The sequence below is a fragment of the Erinaceus europaeus genome, chromosome 14 (assembly GCF_950295315.1).
Source record: "Erinaceus europaeus chromosome 14, mEriEur2.1, whole genome shotgun sequence".
NCBI lineage: Eukaryota > Metazoa > Chordata > Mammalia > Eulipotyphla > Erinaceidae > Erinaceus > Erinaceus europaeus.
In genome coordinates this window covers 104,354-122,947 of record NC_080175.1, presented here as the reverse complement: position 1 = coordinate 122,947, position 18,594 = coordinate 104,354, and the positions used below count along the sequence as shown (strand labels likewise).

Below are 18,594 nucleotides of genomic sequence, written 5' to 3'. Positions count from 1 at the left end.
ATGCACTGTGTCTGTCCATTGAAAGACCACATTTCCTTTCCTTGGCTAATTGCTGGGGACTATGGGGCTTAAACTGACTGATGACGAACCTAGAACCTTAAATCTCACTGCTGGGATTTCTAGTAGTCCAGGTCAAAAATGGATTTAAAGAAACAATTACAGTATGGGTTCTATTATGAGACAGTATCTGACTTGTATCCCTATATTAGGGAGCCCCAAATCATGTTTCATCCCTGAGAGATGAACAGACTAGAGACCGAGTTTAGGAGAGCATTTACTGAATGCCTTCTGTGGGGCTCTGGCTGAGGCCAAGCTTAGGGAGAGTGTGGTCATGGCTTTACCCAGCCTTTACCCAGACCTTGGGTCTATCAACCCCTCCACCATAGCACAGACTCAGTTGCAACAAGTTCTCCAAAAAATAGAGGCTTTATTTAAGCTCCAGTCTGGGGTGTGTCCTCCCTGGCTAGGAGGGCAGTGGACCTTCCTTGAGGAACAGCTCTTTCTTCTCATTGATTCTGAGGGGCGTAAGACTGATCTGAAGGACATCAGGGTGTGAGGCTCCATGCATCCTTCTGCCATATACTCCCTGGACATGCCCGTTCCTACTCCACCACTGTGGCCTCGGCACCGTTTGCTTGGATGGAACCCTGTAGCAACACCCTCCCCTGAAGACCATCCTCTGAGCACTCCTCGAGCCTGCTGCTTGCCCTCCACCCCAGCTCCACTCAGCAGATGCCTCTGCCCCCGCCACTGGTTCCAAGGCTTACAGCTTCTCCTAGGCCAGCCTCTTCCTCCTGCTTGCTCTGGCTAGGAGCAGGGACTTGAACTCCTAGAATTTCCAGCTCTTCCTTCAGTCTAGACCGAAAGGAGGGTGGGGACAGTAAGGGGCGCAAGGGGAAGAGAGTGTGTGAAGAGAGGGGCTGGAAGAGACCAGACTCCCTCAGCCACCTTCCTCTTGGCAAGTGGGGAAGGCTCCATTCCTACCTCTGTCTCGTCTGCTGTAGCTGCTGGCACTTTTGTAGCAGCTGCTCATGGTGCTGGACAGCAGCCTCTAGGCGTTCCTGGGCCTTGTTGTTCTCCTCCTCAAACAGATGTCTGAGAATGGGGCAGTCAGAGCAGCAGCTCATCTCTTGCCCCACTTTCCCTTCCCCATTCCCTGTCTTACACCACAGCAGCTGCTTCCTGGCTGCGGAGAAACAGCCCCTCAGTGATAGTTGAATGGCCCTTGGTCCCAAATTGGGAGCACAGGCGATGCTTTACATCCTCCAGCTTTGCCTCCACCAGCTTCTCTGCAGCAGGAGGGGACAAATAGGCAGGTAAAGGCAGGTGGGGGCAGTGGGGGCAGGTGAGGGCAGGGCAGATCAGGCCCTTACTCTCCAGGCCTACCTTCTTTGAGCAGCTGCTCCTTGCTGCTGTCCAGGGTGCCAATCTCCTGGGCCAGTCGCTCTGGTCTCTGAGGGAGCAGAAAGGAAGTGCATCCATAACTTTCAACCCTCTGCACGTCTCAGAAGAGCCTGTCTCTGAATCTCTACTTAGCTCAGGTCTTTTCTCAGCATGTCTCACTTCCTGTTACTCTTACCCTCTGAGCAGCAGGCATGGCCAGCTACAGAATCTTTGCACTGACCAGTCCCTCCATCTGGAGCTGCCCCTCCCCAGACTTCTATGATTTTGTGGTAGAAGTTATAAGCTTGTGGGCTGGGGAGACAGCATAGTGGTTGTATAAAAAGGCTCTCCTGCCTGAGGCTCTTGAGCTCCCAGGTTGAATCCCCAGTACCACCATCAGCCAGAGCTGAGCAGTGCTCTGCTAAAAAAAAAAAAATATATATATATATAAGCTTGTTAACATTCAGAAGTTTTATAAGTTTTGAAATACTGCCTTGGGGGCAACATTTACCACAAACACCACACACAGGGCTGTTCTCTGGAGATTCAGTTACCAGCCCAGCACTATGGCTCCTCTTCTTCCCTCTGTGAACTCCTCCCTGAGCCCCCAGCTGATAGTCATTCTCCACCTACTTCCTTGTCTGGCATCTGGGACCCCTTGTTGGCCAACACAGGCCTGTGTGGTTCCCCACTTCCTTCCCTGGGTCTGTGACAGCCCCAGTCTCATTCAAGGACCCCCACGATGGATGGGCTTCCCTTGGTTAATCAGGCTCTTCCTGACCTCAGAAGGCCCTGGGAGAACAGCAGTGGGTGAGCTGAACTCGGACTAGTCAAAAGAATAATGCTGGTGCCAGAGAATGTGGTGATGAGGGGCTGAAAGATGAACCTGAACTTTGGGTCTCGTGCCACAAAGGTGAACGTGGCTTTGAATAACTCACGTGGAATTCCCAGAGGTCCTTGTGCTGGCCCATCAGGTCCTCCAGCTGCTCTTCGAAATCCAACCTGGTGGCCAACCACACAGGATGAGGCCCAGGGACCGACACACTGCCCCAGGCATGGGGGTGGGCTGTGTATCTAGACCTAGCCCATGTTCTGCTGGGGGCATCTGTGCCACCCTGAACCTCCAAACCTCCACTGATCCAGTTCCTTCTCAAACCCCCATGCCCAACAGTAGCCTGAGAGAACCCCCACCAGAGCCCAAGGCCTCATGCCACACATTGCACACAACCCCATCCTGCCTCCCCACCTCAGGCGCTTGAACTCACCTCAATTGCCTCTGTTTGTTTTTCTCTTCCTCAATCTGGGAATTAAGGGTAGAAATTCGCTCCTGGAACCCCTGTAGTGTGTTGTGTTTCCTGGGAATGGAAAGGCAGTTCTTAGTAATTAGCTGAATTTCTCCCAAGAATATGGCTGGGGTGAGGTTCCTTCCTGTCTTCTAGATCTAAGTCCTTCTCTATAACTTGTTGAGGTGGGGACATGAGCATAGGCTCCCTGGAAGTGCTGGTATTGGGACTTGGGAGAATCATGCAGCCACAGCAATGTGCACACACAGACAATGGACATCACAGACACTCCCAGTATCAGCACGGTCAGGAGCTCAGAGGCTGGGGACTTCTGGTCAGACAATGAACTTAACAAGTACTCAGGTGCACAGATGGGTTGCACATAATTGGTATATGGAAAGATGGTGGCTAGTGGACAGAGAAAGGATGGACAGACGACTGGCTTAAGGGCTAAGTGAATATGTGAGTCAAGGCATCCGTGGCAAGACTGAAAGACAAAAGACACCTGAAGAAATGTCTTGACATTCTAATGAGTGGCAGTATACCTCTAACACTATTGCTTACTGTAGAAAGACACACACCTGACCTCTATAATTTACAGAGGGAGAAAACTGGATCTGCATGAGGAGAGACTGGTTTACCTTTTTCCTTCATCTCTGTCAGACTGGAGGAAAGAAACACTGAGGCTCAGGGGACAACTCTTACCTCTGTGCCTTCCCTTCCTTTTCCTGGCAGTGCAGCCGTAGGATCCTCAGGGTCTCTATGGAGAAAGGAACCCAGGGCCTGTGAGAGTCATTGAGGCATCAGGGTAGAGCTGATAGTGCTGAGAGATTTTGGTTCTTATGGGCATCTGGTGGGATTTCATCTTATACTAAGTGTATCTGAAGTCACAGAAAGAATGAAAATGGATTCATGTTTCCAAGAGATTCAGCTGCCTTGGAAAGAGTGGGCTTCCAAGATGGCAAAGAGGAAGCCTGTCCCTGTACCTACAAGGGTTGCACTTACCTTGCTTTTTGTTCAACATCTCTTTGAGGCGTACTTTTTCTCCATTCACTGGAAAAACAGAACCAACTGGTCAGACATACTTGACCTGTGTACTACAGTCACAAGGGCTTTGATACAGCTTTCTCTCCAGTCCCAAGTGTGGATTCTTCAAGCTGATCCCCTCCCCTCCGTGCCTGTGTGGCTTTAAGAACCTTGTGGAATGTCTGTGCATTTATGTGGAGGAAAGAGAAAGCAGATAATCACAGAATGTGAGATGAAGGCTATAAAGAAACACAAACAGCAGTGAGAGGCATGTGGCTAGCATGGGCAGATGATGACTGCAGAGAGGATGGTGAAGGTGTCTGAGAGGACATTTAAGGTAGTGATGATGCAGGAAGGTGGGGCAGACAGCATAATGGTTATGCAAAAGATTCTCATGCCTGAGTCTCCAAAGTTTCAGGTTCGATCCCCTGCACCACCATCAGCCAGAGCTCAACAGTGCTCTAATTAAAAAAATAAATAAAAAAAGATTATTTTCTTCCCCTAGTCCTCACCTGCAGGGGGAAGGCTTCATGAGTGCTGAAGCAGGGCTGCAGGTGTCTTTCTGTCTCTCTCCCCTTTACCTCTCCATCCCCTCTCAATTTCTGTCTCTATCCAATAATAAATAAATAAATAAAATATTTCTTAAAATGATGATGCAATGCAACAGGGGGGCAAAAGCTGAGGAGGGACACACCCACCTACAGATTAGATGGAAGTGGAGATTGGCAGAACATTAGTCTAGAGAGGCAGCAGGGTCCTATGGCTATGGAATAGATGCTGGGTGTCTAGAGTATTGGGTTTGGGGACTTGTAGCATTACTGGGAATCCTGGAAGACTTACAAGAATCTAATTCCTTCTGCAGGGTCTCCCAGATAGCTCGGGCCTCTCCCAGTTCCTCACTGGCTTTCTTTTTTGCTACAACAAAGACCAGTATCACATAAGTGCATTCTCCAGTTGAGTAAGTTCTTGAAAACAGTAACATTTCACATTTGTCTTCAAACAAATCTAGAGGCACTCAGATGCTACAGAGCAGAAAAATGAGGCTTTCAAAGCTCTAGTCTGTCTTGTTGAGCTCAGATGAAAGGGTGAGGTTAATAGATACACAACTCTAGCAACTGTATTTAGATGGAATGTTGTTGGTTTAATGCTGTTGTTGTACTGAAATATTCAGTCCTTTTTGGAAAGTGACTCTGAATTTGTTTGCACTGGGCTCTGCTAACAAGCCAAAGTCCCCGAGTTTACCTTGTTGAACCTCATTAATCCGATTAATCAGGACTTCAACTTTGGGCTCTAGGCTTCCCACTGCAGAAAGTAAAAGAGTTTGGTAGAGATGTAGGGCGGGCAGGACCCTCCAGGAATTCACATTCTGGGTAGGGAGGTCACAAGAGACAAACGGGGTTGGGAGTAGAGATAACATAATAATTCAGGAAAGACGCTCCTGCTTGAGGCTTCGAGGTCCCAGGTTCAGTCCCCATCACCAACATAAGCCAGAGATGAGGAGTGCTCTGCTTTCTCTCTTTGTATCTTTGTATCATTAAAATAAAAAATAAATAAACATTTTTAAAAAGACTAACAAAAATAGTGAGTCGGGTTGTGGTAACTGTAGTAAAGAGAAGCAGAGGGGCAAGGGACCAAGTAGAGGAGTGGAACATGCTGCTTCAGATATAGTAAGGTCGCAAACGGTGCCATATCAAGGTGGGGTATGCCCTGTGGTTCTCTGGGTTGGGGTGGGAGGTAGCACAAAGGTCTTCCTTGCTTGGAAGGAGTCTAGTGATGTGAAATAGAGTCACAGTGAATCCCCACTTTAAAATGAATACAGTGGAAACCAAATGAGTAGCCAGCAAGTGGGTGACAGCCGGACGTAAGGAAAATATTTTGCCTTCTGTCTCCTTCGTTAACTTAGAATCATGGGGGCTGTGTCTTTACTTGAAATAGGTAAATTCAATTTTTTTTAATTATCTTTATTAGATAGACAGCCAGAAATTGAGAGTAAGGGGAGAGACAGACAGACAAAGAGACACCTGCAGCCCTGCTTCACCACTTGCAAAGCTTTCCCCCTGCAGGTGAGGCCAGCGGCTCAAACCCAGGTCCTTGCACATTGTAATGTGTGCACTCAACCAGGTGTGCCACCACCTGGCCCTGAAATAGTTAATTTTAAAAGCAAGGAAAGAGCTAATTTCCAAGGTTGTGAATTGTGTTGCCTGGAACTGAATTTACTGTTGCCTGATCCAAACCTCAGATGATACCCAAATAAAGAGGAGACATGACCTTTCTGCAACTTCTTCACCATTTCCATTAAGTCTTCAATTTTCTGTGCCTGCCCTGTGGAAACAAAAACCAAACATTTCGGAATCCTGGAGGAACCAAAGGCCTGAGGAAGGATCTGGAAACCTGTACTTGTTCTGAGGTGGACATTGAGGTACACTGGGCTTCTCTCTGGTCAGTTTTTCCTTAAATTGTGAAATGACATCACATATCCTCCCTTAATAAAGTACAGGGTGAGAAAAGAGATGCATTCTTCCTACTAATACTATTCAAAGTTTTTGATATAATCATTATAGATAAAATATCCCTGTAAAACAAGAAATAAAAATGTATTATAATTGGCAGAATTATAGAAATACACAAGTAATGGTAAGAAATTGTAATGTCTTGTTTAAACATAGTAATTCAAACAGTTTTCCCATATATGATCTTTATTTTGAATGTATTCTAGTAGAATGTTTCATATTAGATAATCACCAAAATCACAAGTATTTTATTTATTTTAAATGTATTTACTTTTTGAGAAATAGAGAACAGAGTACTTTAATGTCGGGGACCTAACTCTGGCATTTCCCCTGTGAGACCTGTGCTCTATTACTGTAACACCTCTCTAACCACACTTTAACCACCTAATGAATGTCAGTAATCTAGGCAATTACTGCTATGGTATTAACATCACAATTAAGGTAATGTGACATGAGCTATCTGATATGAAAAGAGACTCATTCAAAAATGACACAGTTTTTCTTTTTTACTTATAAAATGCAAATATTGACAAGATCATAGGATAAGAGTGGTACAATTCCCACCATCAGAACTTCGTATCCTATCCCCTCCCCTGACAGCTTTCCTATTCTTTATCCCTCTGGGAGTATGGACCCAGGATCATTATGGGGTGCAGAAAGTGGAAGGTTTGGCTTCTGTAATTGCTTCCCCACTGAACATGGGTGCTGGCAGGTCAATCCATACTCCCAGACTATTTCTCTCTTTCCCTAATGGGGCAGGGGTCTGGGGAGGCAGGGCTACAGGACACATTCTTTCTTTCTTTTTTCTTTTTTATTTAAGAAAGGATTAATTAACAAACCATAGGGTAGCAGGGGTACAACTCCACACAATTCCCACCACCCAATCTCCAAATCCCACCCCCTCCCCTGATGGCTTTCCCACTCTCTATCCCTCTGGGAGCATGGACCCAGGGTCATTGTGGGTTGTAGAAGGTGGAAGGTCTGGCTTCTGTAATTGCTTCTCCAGGACACATTATTTCTAAGCCTCTCAATCTAAATAACGTGTGAGAAGAAACACAGTCCCATTCAGGTTTGAAAACTTGCTAAGAACAACCAAGCTTCAGGCAGGGAGGACAGCACAATGGTAATGCAAAAAACTCATGTTTGTCCTGAGGTCCCAGGTTAAATCCTCTGGATGACCATAAGCCAGAGCTGAAGAGTGCTTTGGCCAGTCTGTGTCTTTCTCTTCTCTTCTCTTCTCTTCTCTTCTATCTCTCACTAAAGTAAAGACTAATAAATAAATAAATAAAAACCCACTTTCAACAAATAAACTACAGAGAGAAAGGAAAACTCTACATATTAATAGGGACTAAGGATGTGTGTCAATTAATCTTAGTAAATGTTCCATATTTGGCTACTGACTTAAACAATGGTACTCTAAAAATACTGACAACCCAACCAGGGACATTTAGAAATTGATGAAATGTTTGATAAAATAAAGAGACTTTATAGCTATTATTTAGAAGTGACAATGCTATTGTGGCTATTTTTCTGGAGAATGCTTGTTTTTTTATTTATTGGATAAATGTAAAACTTGAGAAGGGGAGACACAGAGAGACAAAAAAAAAAAAAAAACACTTACAACACTGCTTCAACACTGTAGAGCTTTCCCCCCTGCAAGGGGAGGACTTGGAACTTGAACCTGGATCCTCGCACATAGAGATGTGTGTTCAAGCAGTTGTGCCACCTCTTAGCCCCCTGAAAAATGTTAGCAGTGGCCCAGGAAGTGAAATGGGGATAAAACACTGGACTGCAAAACATGAGGTTGCAAAGTTGACCCTGGCACTGCAAATACCAATGATGTGTTTTCTCTCATAATAAATGAGTAGATAGTTAAGATAAACATGGATATGATACCCATGATGCTAAAAACAATAAAATAATGGAATGAGTAGTACAGAGTTGGTGAGACTAACAGGAAATATCTTAGTTAACATATGGTCCAAGAGCTGATAACTATGAAATCTGGAAGATGAGTTCAGAGAGTAATTTATACACTTAACTTTTTCCATAATAAAAAAATTGAGTACTGTAACCAGGATGGCAAGACATGAGTCTCTCCTTCTGGTTACAACAGCAAGATCACAGCAATAAACAAACAAAAAATTAAAACAGATTTCCCATAATAAGAGACAGAAGGTTTATAGTCAGGTAGAGGATGTAAAAAATCTTTCTCCAGGGCCAGGTGGTGGCACACTTGGTTACAGTGTGCAAGGACCCAGGTTCGAGCCCCCTGTCCCCACCTGCAGGGGGAAAGCTTCACCAGTGGTGAAGCAAGGCTGCATGTGTCACTCTTTTCTCTTTCCCTCTCTACTTCTTCCTCCTCTCTCAATTTCTCTGTCTCTGTCCAGTAATAAATAAAAATAAACAAATATTTCCTGGAGTAGGGCACCAAAGTAAAAACTCTGGGTTGAGGGTGAGGGTGGATGTTCGGCTTCACGGGGCAGCGGGGGTGGGGTGGGGGAATGGGATACAGTCTTTTGGTGGTGGGAATGGTGTTTATGCACACTCCTATTAATTTGTAGTCATATAAATCACTATTTAATTAGTATGAGAGGAGAATACTTGATTGTATGTCTCAAACTTTTAAAAGCACAGACTGAGTCTTTTTAATACATAGGCTGAATCTTTGATATGTTGACTCTCTTAAAAGCCTAGACCAGGGAGAACAGAAGCAACTGTTGGCACAGCTATATACAAATAATGTCAAAGGACATAAATTATGGTGATGTTGTGTATGATACAGCAAATCCTAACAGAGGGATATTTCAAAGTTAACCCAATTGCCTAATGCCAAAAGCCAATGCTTCCTTTTTATAAATTAAAAAAAACCCAACTATTTCAGGAAAAAAAAAAAGCTCTCTCTTGAGAAAAGCTCTAACACAAGCAGAACAATAAGGTACAGTAATAGTGGTAGGCTGTATGGCAGTCCTGGGACCCAATCCTATTCCTACAACTCCATAAAGAGGAATGGAAATTTAAGAACTACAGGGTGAAGAGGGACAAATGTGGCAACAGCTCAACAGCAGAAACTTGCCAGAGCTCAGAGCACAATGGGAGTTCTGAGCCATACAACTGCTTTGGGACTCCGGTTTCACAGGCCCTGAAGGCAGATTCAAAGAGGAGCCTTATCCTGCTAGGCTTAACATTTCTACAAAAACCTGCAGAGGTTATGGGTAGCAAATTGCCAAAAGGGGAGGAGGAAGCCAGGATTGCAGTCTTTCAGAAGTTTCAGTTTTCCAAAGCTCTGGAAAATGCCATGCTGGGATCAGCTTCTGCAAAAACAGAACCTGAATGCTCACAATGTGGGCTCCCTGCTGCACTTGAACCCCCAGGACAACAACAGAGTTGTTACTTCTATCATGACCTTGATAGAAAAAAAAGGGCTACATTCAGTTTACATAAGTTCCTTTACGATTTTTTGTATGGCTGGTTTAGTGGCAACTATTACTATTTTTTTAATCACTTATCTGCTACTTATTTTTTTAATCACTCCTTCAAATCTGAGTCCTAAAATAGTTGGAAAGAGTATTCTTGGTAAATATCTTTTCAATTCAAAACTTTGAATACAACCTGTCCGTCCTTTTTAAACTTTAGTTTCTGTTAAGAAATAAGCTGATAGTTTTATGGGAATTCCTTTCTATGTTATTTGTTGTTCTAGCTGACAGAGAGTACAAAAAACTGATGCAACCCTCTGAAAGGTGGTTTGGCCACACAAGTTTAAAGATGTAATTCAACTTCTAAGAATTTAATCATCAAACACAGTTAAATCTGCAAAGACTGGCCAGGTGGTGGTACACCTGATTAAGTGCACACATAATCATATACAAGGACCCAAGTTTGAGCCCCTGCTTCCCACCTGCCGGGGGGAAAGCTATATCAGCAGTGAAGCAAGTACTACGTATTCCTCTCTGTCTCTCTCCCTCTATATCTCTCCTCCCCCTCTTAAAATTCTCTGTCCTATCAAATTAAAAAGAAAATAAAGGAAAAAGTGGCCACCAACAGTGGTGGAATCATTGTGTAGACACTGAGCCCCATCACTAACCCTGGTTGCAACTGAAAAAAAAAAATCAGCAAAGACATGTTAAATGACACTGAAGCAGTATTTTCTCTGTCCAAAGTAGGAAGGAACTTGAATACCCATCAGTAAATAACTCATAATTCACCATAACAGAATCCTTGAAAATGAGGTAGGTTTATGTGTATCAATATGGAAATAGATCATAGTCTGATTAAAGTACAAGACTGGAATAATATAATCTTGTATGGATGTTTACAAGTACATGTATGTCATGTCTGGGTAATTTGTGCTGGAATTAAAACAAAATTTCAATGAGTTGTCTTGAGGTAGAATAGGAAGGGCAGAAAGGAAGATGCTTACTTTTCACCACACATGCTTCTGCATATGGTTATACTATTAAGTTAATGTTTTTTTCAAAATAATGACTTTTACTGTTAAAAAAACCCTTTCCCTGAGTATTAGTATTAAAAGACTAATAAGAAAGCTATACTTGTTTTTCCTCTGTATTGCATATCTAAATGTTTGCTAAAGTCAGCTAGTGGTAAAGAAGAAAATATCTGTTGGTGGTGGCACACTGGGTTAAACACACACATCAGCATGTACAAGGACCCAGGTTGGAGCACCTGGTCCCCAGCTGCAGGAGGAAACTTCACGAGCCATGAAGCAAGTACTGCAGGTGTCTCTCTTCAAGCTCTATCTTCTCCTTCCATTCTCAACTTCTGTCCTATCAAATAAAGTATCTGTTGAGGGGATGGGCAGTGGTGCACCTGATTGAGGACCCAGGTTTAAGCCTCCAGTTCCAAGCTGCAGGGGGGAAGCTACGTGAGTGGTGAAGCGAGGTTGCAGGTGTTTGTCCTTCCCTCTTCCCTCTCCCTCTCAATTTCTATCATAATTAAAAAAGAAAATATCTGTTGAATGATCTAAGATATTATTCACATTATCCCAGAGTAAAGTCTGTAATAACAGTTCCCTCCTTTTTAAGTTAGTGATTTAAAATTGCTTTTATCTCAAAATCTTTTGAAGGTCATGGTATTTACCATTACAGTTATTAACAAATATACTTGACTATTTGGAAATGTGATTTATTTTACCTGAATTTAAGTATACCTTTTTGTTATCACTGTTTTTTCAGATAGACAAAAGCAGAAATAGAGAGAGGGGAGGGAAAGACACCACAGCATTGAAGCTTCCTCCAGTATTTTGGGGTTTGGCTTAAACCTGGGTCATGCCACACTTCTTCATATTAAAACTCCACTGTGCAAATATTGGTATTTTGCAGTAAGCATAGGTCTCTGAATTTAGCCATCCTTCCTCATGTTTTCCACCCTTGAGGTGCAAGGGACTGCTCAGTCCCTGCATCTACATGTTTTGTTTGAACTCTCAGAAAGTTGACAGAAAAAAGGAAAGACTATTTATCTGAGCAGAGCACTGTTAGTTCTGGCTACTGATGGTGCTGGGGGCTGAACTTGTCACATACATGTGCCAGCAATAAGTAATGTCCCTGGTCTGGAGAGTCCTGGAGTTCAGTGTGGGAAGGTCCCTAATATTAGATTGCATCTGCACCCTGTTCTGAATGTGACTGCATCCTCACATGATCACTTCTTCACAGATAACGGTGTACTTACAACACCATGTCATCAGATAATTGTCTTCACATGGCCAAGTTAATTGTGTCCTCACAGGTAACTGTGCCCTCAGAAATTACCATGTTCTTTAACAACTGCATGCTCACACAGCTGTCTTCACATGGCAGTGTCCTCAGAGATAACTATGCCCTTGAGTAACTACATGCTCACACACAGCTGTCTTCACATGGCAGTGTCCTCAGAGATAACTATGCCCTTGAGTAACTACATGCTCACACACAGCTGTCTTCACATGTCAGTGTCCTCAGAGATAACTATGCCCTTGAGTAACTGCATGCTCACACAGCTGTCTTCACATGGCAGTGTCCTCAGAGATAACTATGCCCTTGAGTAACTGCATGCTCACACACAGCTGTCTTCACATGGCAGTGTCCTCAGAGATAACTATGCCCTTGAGTAACTACATGCTCACACACAGCTGTCTTCACATGGCAGTGTCCTCAGAGATAACTATGCCCTTGAGTAACTGCATGCTCACACAGCTGCCTTCACATGGCAGTGTCCTCAGAGATAACTATGCCCTTGAGTAACTACATGCTCACACAGCTGTCTTCACATGGCAGTGTCCTCAGAGATAACTATGCCCTTGAGTAACTGCATGCTCACACACAGCTGTCTTCACATGGCAGTGTCCTCAGAGATAACTATGCCCTTGAGTAACTGCATGCTCACACAGCTGCCTTCACATGTCAGTGTCCTCAGAGATAACTATGCCCTTGAGTAACTGCATGCTCACACACAGCTGTCTTCACATGGCAGTGTCCTCAGAGATAACTATGCCCTTGAGTAACTGCATGCTCACACACAGCTGTCTTCACATGGCAGTGTCCTCAGAGATAACTATGCCCTTGAGTAACTGCATGCTCACACACAGCTGTCTTCACATGGCAGTGTCCTCAGAGATAACTATGCCCTTGAGTAACTGCATGCTCACACAGCTGTCTTCACATGGCAGTGTCCTCAGAGATAACTATGCCCTTGAGTAACTACATGCTCACACACAGCTGTCTTCACATGCCAGTGTCCTCAGAGATAACTATGCCCTTGAGTAACTGCATGCTCACACACAGCTGTCTTCACATGGCAGTGTCCTCAGAGATAACTATGCCCTTGAGTAACTGCATGCTCACACACAGCTGTCTTCACATGGCAGTGTCCTCAGAGATAACTATGCCCTTGAGTAACTGCATGCTCACACACAGCTGTCTTCACAAGGCAGTGTCCTCACAGTGAACTTCCTCATAGGACCACAATGTCCTCTCATCTGAGCAGGGACTCAGGTCTCCTCCATCCCTATGCTGAAACAAGCTTATGGACTGGAAGAAGTCCTCTAGTTGCCACAGAGTGCCACTGGTGTCCCCAGTTTCTAAGGTGAACTGACAGTGTTGGAGGTGGTGCCTTTGTAATTGAAGGTGAGTCCTGATTGGTACAAGTGCCCCACAACGTCCCTGACTCTCCAGCCTGTAACAGTGTGAGTAAGTGGTCACCTGAGAGGATGTGGTCATGAGATGTGGTCACCTGAGAGGACGTGGTCATGAGATGTGGTCACCTGAGAGGACGTGGTCATGAGATGTGGTCACCTGAGAGGACGTGGTCATGAGATGTGGTCACCTGAGAGGACGTGGTCATGAGATGTGGTCACCTGAGAGGACGTGGTCATGAGGTGTGGTCACCTGAGAGGACGTGGTCATGAGGTGTGGTCACCTGAGAGGACGTGGTCATGAGGTGTGGTCACCTGAGAGGACGTGGTCATGAGATGTGGTCACCTGAGAGGACGTGGTCATGAGGTGTGGTCACCTGAGAGGACGTGGTCATGAGGTGTGGTCACCTGAGAGGACGTGGTCATGAGATGTGGTCACCTGAGAGGATGTGGTCATGAGATGTGGTCACCTGAGAGGACGTGGTCATGAGATGTGGTCACCTGAGAGGATGTGGTCATGAGATGTGGTCACCTGAGAGGACGTGGTCATGAGATGTGGTCACCTGAGAGGATGTGGTCATGAGGTGTGGTCACCTGCGAGGTCCTGTGAGGACAGTCCTGCGAGCTGTGGTCACGTGGGGAGGGGCTCCTGTGAGGACACTGCTGTGTGAGGACAAGGTTGTGAAACTGAGGAGACAGGAGACACAGACACCTGTGAGGACCGCCATGTGACAGCAGGCCACAGGAGGGCTGGATATGGTAGGAGGGCGGCAGTGGAGGCCTCACCGACACCGCCCCACAGGACCACCATCCTCCCCGAGACCGGAAGTCGCAGGCTGGGCCTCAGATGACACCCCGGGGCTGGAAGTCACAGGCTGGTCCTGGCTGATGGGCGTCCCTGGACCACAATCACACAGGCCGGGCTTCACCGCCCCACCCGCGGGACCACCATCCTCCCCGAGACCGGAAGTCCGGCAGGCCTCCTCTCCCGAGCAGCCCCGGAGCCTGGGCCCATTCCCGAGACCAGGCGCGACGCTCTGACTGCTGCCACGGCGTGGCCTCTTCCTCCTGCCTGGGGAGGCACCCACACCCCCCCGCAGCGACTCCTGCTACCTGCAGCTTTGTCCGCGGAGTCAGTGGCCCCCGAAACCTCGGCTACAGAGGGGGCAGGAGGCGCCGCCATAGCCTCAGCACCAGTGTCCGTGCCAACGGCTGGGGGGCAGTACGCATGCGCAGGACAGCACAGCTGTCACTAGTGCGCATGACTGTGGCTGCTTAATTGGGCAGCACAGGGCTGGGAACTCCAGGACTGTGATTGGTCCGTTAGCAGTCGTCGCTCCCAGCGTGCACGTGTCCCCAGGCCCGCGGCTCTGTGTACGCTCACTGCGCATGCTCTGACTTGCTGCGCGCTGCCCCCCGCACCCCCCCACGCCCCTGTGGACGCTCACTGCGCATGCTCCACACAGCGTGGGCGGGGGGGTGGGGGTGGGGTGGTGGTGTGGGGTTGAGGCTCTGTGCACACTCACTGCGCATGCTCCGCTCAGATGGCTGGTCTGCCTTCTTGGGGGCCGCCGTCAGTCCTCTCCCACCTCCACTGCCTGTCCAGTGGCCGGCAAGACAGACAGACCCCCATAGCCACGGCCGCGGTGGGCAGAGCCAGGGGCCTGATGCTGGTACACAGAGGCGGGGCTGAGAGGGTGCCCGCATTCCTGTGTCAGGACAGTGGGGTGAAGGGGTGCTGGGACCTCCGGAAACGAGGCCGCGGGGTGAGGGGGTGACGAAGAGGGGGGTGACAAAGCCTCTGGGAAGGCAGAACCTCTGGGTGCTGGGTACATTAGCTGGCAGGGTACTCTGGGTGACTAGGTGACTGAGTCCTCTGGGTGACTGGGTCCCCTGGGTGACTAGATGACTGGGTCCTCTGGGTGACTGAGTCCTCTGGGTGACTGAGTCCTCTGAGTGACTGAGTCCTCTGGGTGACTGGGTCCTCTGGGTGACTGAGTCCTCTGGGTGACTGAGTCCGCTGGGTGACTGAGTCTTCTGGGTGACTGGGTCACTGGGTGACTGGGTCCTCTGGGTGACTGAATCCTCTGGGTGACTGAGTCTTCTGGGTGACTGGGTCACTGGGTGACTGGGTCCTCTGGGTGACTGAGTCCTCTGGGTGACTGGGCCCTCTGGGTGACTGAATCCTCTGAGTGACTGAGTCCTCTGGGTGACTGAGTCCTCTGGGTGACTGGGCCCTCTGGGTGACTGGGTCCTCTGGTGACTGAATCCTCTGAGTGACTGAGTCCTCTGGGTGACTGGGTCCTCTGGGTGACTGAGTCCTCTGGGTGATGGGCCCTCTGGGTGACTGAATCCTCTGAGTGACTGAGTCCTCTGGGTGACTGAGTCCTCTGGGTGACTGGGTCCTCTGGTGACTGAATCCTCTGAGTGACTGAGTCCTCTGGGTGACTGGGTCCTCTGGGTGACTGAGTCCTCTGGGTGACCGGGTCCTCTGAGTGACTGGGCCCTCTGGGTGACTGAGTACTCTGGGTGACTGAATCCTCTGAGTGACTGAGTCCTCTGGGTGACTGGGTCCTCTGGGTGAGTGAGTCCTCTGTGTGACTGGGTCCTCTTGGTGATGGGCCCTCTGGGTGACTGGGTCCTCTGGGTGACTGGGTCCTCTGGTGACTGAATCCTCTGAGTGACTGAGTCCTCTGGGTGACTGGGTCCTCTGGGTGATGGGCCCTCTGGGTGACTGGGTCCTCTGGGTGACTGGGTTCTCTGGTGACTGAATCCTCTGAGTGACTGAGTCCTCTGGGTGACTGGGTCCTCTGGGTGACTGAGTCCTCTGGGTGACTGAATCCTCTGAGTGACTGAGTCCTCTGTGTGACAGAGTCCTCTGGGTGATGGGCCCTCTGGGTGACTGGGTCCTCTGGGTGACTGGGTTCTCTGGTGACTGAATCCTCTGAGTGACTGAGTCCTCTGGGTGACTGAGTCCTCTGGGTGAGTCCTCTGGGTGACTGAGTCCTCTGGGTGACTGGGTCCTCTGTGTGACTGGGTCCTCTGGGTGACTGAATCCTCTGGTGACTGAATCCTCTGAGTGACAGTCCTCTGGGTGACTGGGTCCTCTGGAATGAAAAGTCCTCTGGGTGATGGGACCCCTGTGTGTCTGATTCCTATGGGTGACTGAGTCCACTGGGAGACTGAGCCCTCTGGGTGACTGGGTCATCTGGGTGACTGGGTCCTAAGGGTGACAGGGTCCTCAGGGTGACTCGGTCCTCTGAGTGACTGGGTCCTCTGGGTGACTGGGTCCTCTGGGTGACTGGGTCCTCTGGGTGACTGGGTCCTTTGGTAACTGAGTCCTCTGGGTGACCTGGTCCTCTGGGTGACTGGGTCCTCTGGGATGCAGAGTCCTCTGGGTGATGGGTCCCCTGTGTGTCTGAATCCTATGGGTGACTGCGTCCTCTGGGTGATTGAGTCCTCTGGGTGACTGGTTCATGGTGTGACTGAGTCCTCTGAGTGACTGGGTCCTCTGGGTGCCTGGGTACTCGGGGTGACTGGGTCCTCTGGGTGACTGGGTCCTCTGGGTGACTGGGTCCTTTGGTAACTGAGTCCTCTGGGTGACTGAGTCCTCTGGGTGACTGGGTCATCTGGGTGACTGGGTCCTCTGGGTGACTGAGTCCTCTGGGTGACCGGGTCCTCTGGGTGACCGGGTCCCCTGGATGACCGGGTCCTCTGGGTGACTGGGTACTTGGATGACTGGGTCTTCTTGGTGGCAAAGTCCTCTGGGTGATGGGTCCCCTGTGTGTCTGAGTCCTCTGGGTGACTGAGTCCTCTGGGTGACTGGTCCTCTGGGTGACTGAGTCCTCTGGGTTACTGAGTCCTCTGGGTGACTGAGTCCTCTGGGTGACTGAGTCCACTGGGTGACAGAGTCCTCTGGGTGACTGGGTCCTCTAGGTGACTGGGTCCTCTGGGTGACTGGGTCCTCTGGGTGACATAGTCCTCTGGGTGACTGGGTTCTGTGGGTGACTGGGTCCTCTGGGTGACTGGGTCCTCTGGGTGACTGGGTCCTTTGGTAACTGAGTCCTCTGGGTGACTGAGTCCTCTGGGTGACTGGGTCCTCTGGGTGACTGGGTCCTCTGGGTGACTGGGTCCTCTGGGTGACAGGGTCCTTTGGTAACTGAGTCCTCTGGGTGACTGAGTCCTCTGGGTGACTGGGTCCTCTGGGTGACTGGGTCCTCTGGGTGACTGAGTCCTCTGAGTGACTGGGCCATCCGGGTGACTGGGCCCTCTGGGTGACTTAGTCCTCTGGGTCACTGAGTCTTCTCGGTGACTGGGTCCTCTGGATGACTAGGTGACTGAGTCACTGGGTGACTGAGTCCTCTGAGTGACTGGGTCCACTGGGTGAGTGAGTCCTCTGGGTGACTGGGTCCTCTGGGTGAGTGAGTCCTCTGGGTGACTGAGTCCTCTGGGTGATTGGGTCCTCTGGGTGACTGGGTCCTCTGGGTGACTGAGTCCTCTGGGTGACTGAGTCCTCTGGGTGACCCGGTGCTCTGGGTGACTGGGTCCTCTGGGTGCCTGGGTCCTCTGGGTGACTGGGTCCTCTGGGTGACTGGGTCCTCTGGGTGACTGAGTCCTCTGAGTGACTGAGTCCTCTGGGTGACTGAGTCCTTTGGGTGACTGAGTCCTCTGGGTGATGGGTCCCCTGTGTTTCTGAGGCCTCTGGGTGACTGAGTCCTCTGGGTGACTGGGTCCTCTGGGTTACTGGGTCCTCCGGGTGACTAAATCCTCTGTGTGACAGAGTCTTTTTGATGATTGAGCTCTCTGAGTGACTGAGTCCCCTGGGTGACTGAGTCCTCTGGGTGAATGGGTACTCTGGGTGACTGAGTCCTCTGAGTGACTGAGTCCTCTGGGTGACTGAGTCCTCTGAGTGACTGAGTCCTCTGGGTGACTGAGTCCTCTGAGTGACTGAGTCCTCTGGGTGACTGAGTCCTCTGAGTGACTGAGTCCTCTGTGTGACTGAGTCCTCTGAGTGACTGAGTCCTCTGGGTGACTGAGTCCTTTGGGTGACTGAGTCCTCTGGGTGATGGGTCCCCTGTGTTTCTGAGGCCTCTGGGTGACTGAGTCCTCTGGGTGACTGGGTCCTCCGGGTTACTGGGTCCTCCGGGTGACTAAATCCTCTGTGTGACAGAGTCTTTTTGATGATTGAGCTCTCTGGGTGACTGAGTTCCCTGGGTGACTGAGTCCTCTGGGTGAATGGGTACTCTGGGTGACTGAGTCCTCTGAG

At 48.7% G+C, this 18,594-nt stretch overlaps 1 protein-coding gene across 2 annotated transcripts; it reads right to left on the bottom strand.

Moving 5' to 3' along the window:
• Positions 1-407: 407 nt before the first annotated feature.
• Positions 408-14,613, bottom strand: SYCE1 (synaptonemal complex central element protein 1). Of its 2 annotated transcripts, none has more exons than XM_060171019.1 (13): positions 14,442-14,613; positions 5,961-6,014; positions 4,935-4,994; positions 4,533-4,607; positions 3,672-3,719; positions 3,372-3,426; positions 2,649-2,738; positions 2,322-2,385; positions 1,387-1,453; positions 1,166-1,289; positions 985-1,095; positions 768-855; positions 408-647 (listed from the first exon to the last, which is right to left on the bottom strand). In XM_060171019.1, the coding sequence occupies exons 1-13, from the start codon at positions 14,509-14,511 to the stop codon at positions 603-605; spliced, it is 951 nt and encodes a 316-aa protein (XP_060027002.1). In that variant the 5' UTR covers positions 14,512-14,613; the 3' UTR covers positions 408-602. The 2 variants fall into 2 exon arrangements, with proteins under 2 accessions (XP_060027002.1, XP_007533773.3); XM_007533711.3 differs by having other exon boundaries at positions 408-665; positions 14,442-14,610.
• Between the last annotated feature and the right edge of the window lie 3,981 nt (positions 14,614-18,594).

Bases quoted from the DNA above. Each gene is read 5' to 3' on its own strand.
- SYCE1 (XM_007533711.3), bottom strand. From the start codon at position 14,511: ATGGCGGCGCCTCCTGCCCCCTCTGTAGCCGAGGTTTCGGGGGCCACT. The intron at 3,720-4,532 runs GTAAGTCTTCCA...CTGTTTTTCCAG, and splicing joins GCAGAAGGAATTAGATTCTT to TGAATGGAGAAAAAGTACGC. The intron at 1,454-2,321 runs GTGAGTTATTCA...CTGCTCCCTCAG, and splicing joins AGGACCTCTGGGAATTCCAC to AGACCAGAGCGACTGGCCCA.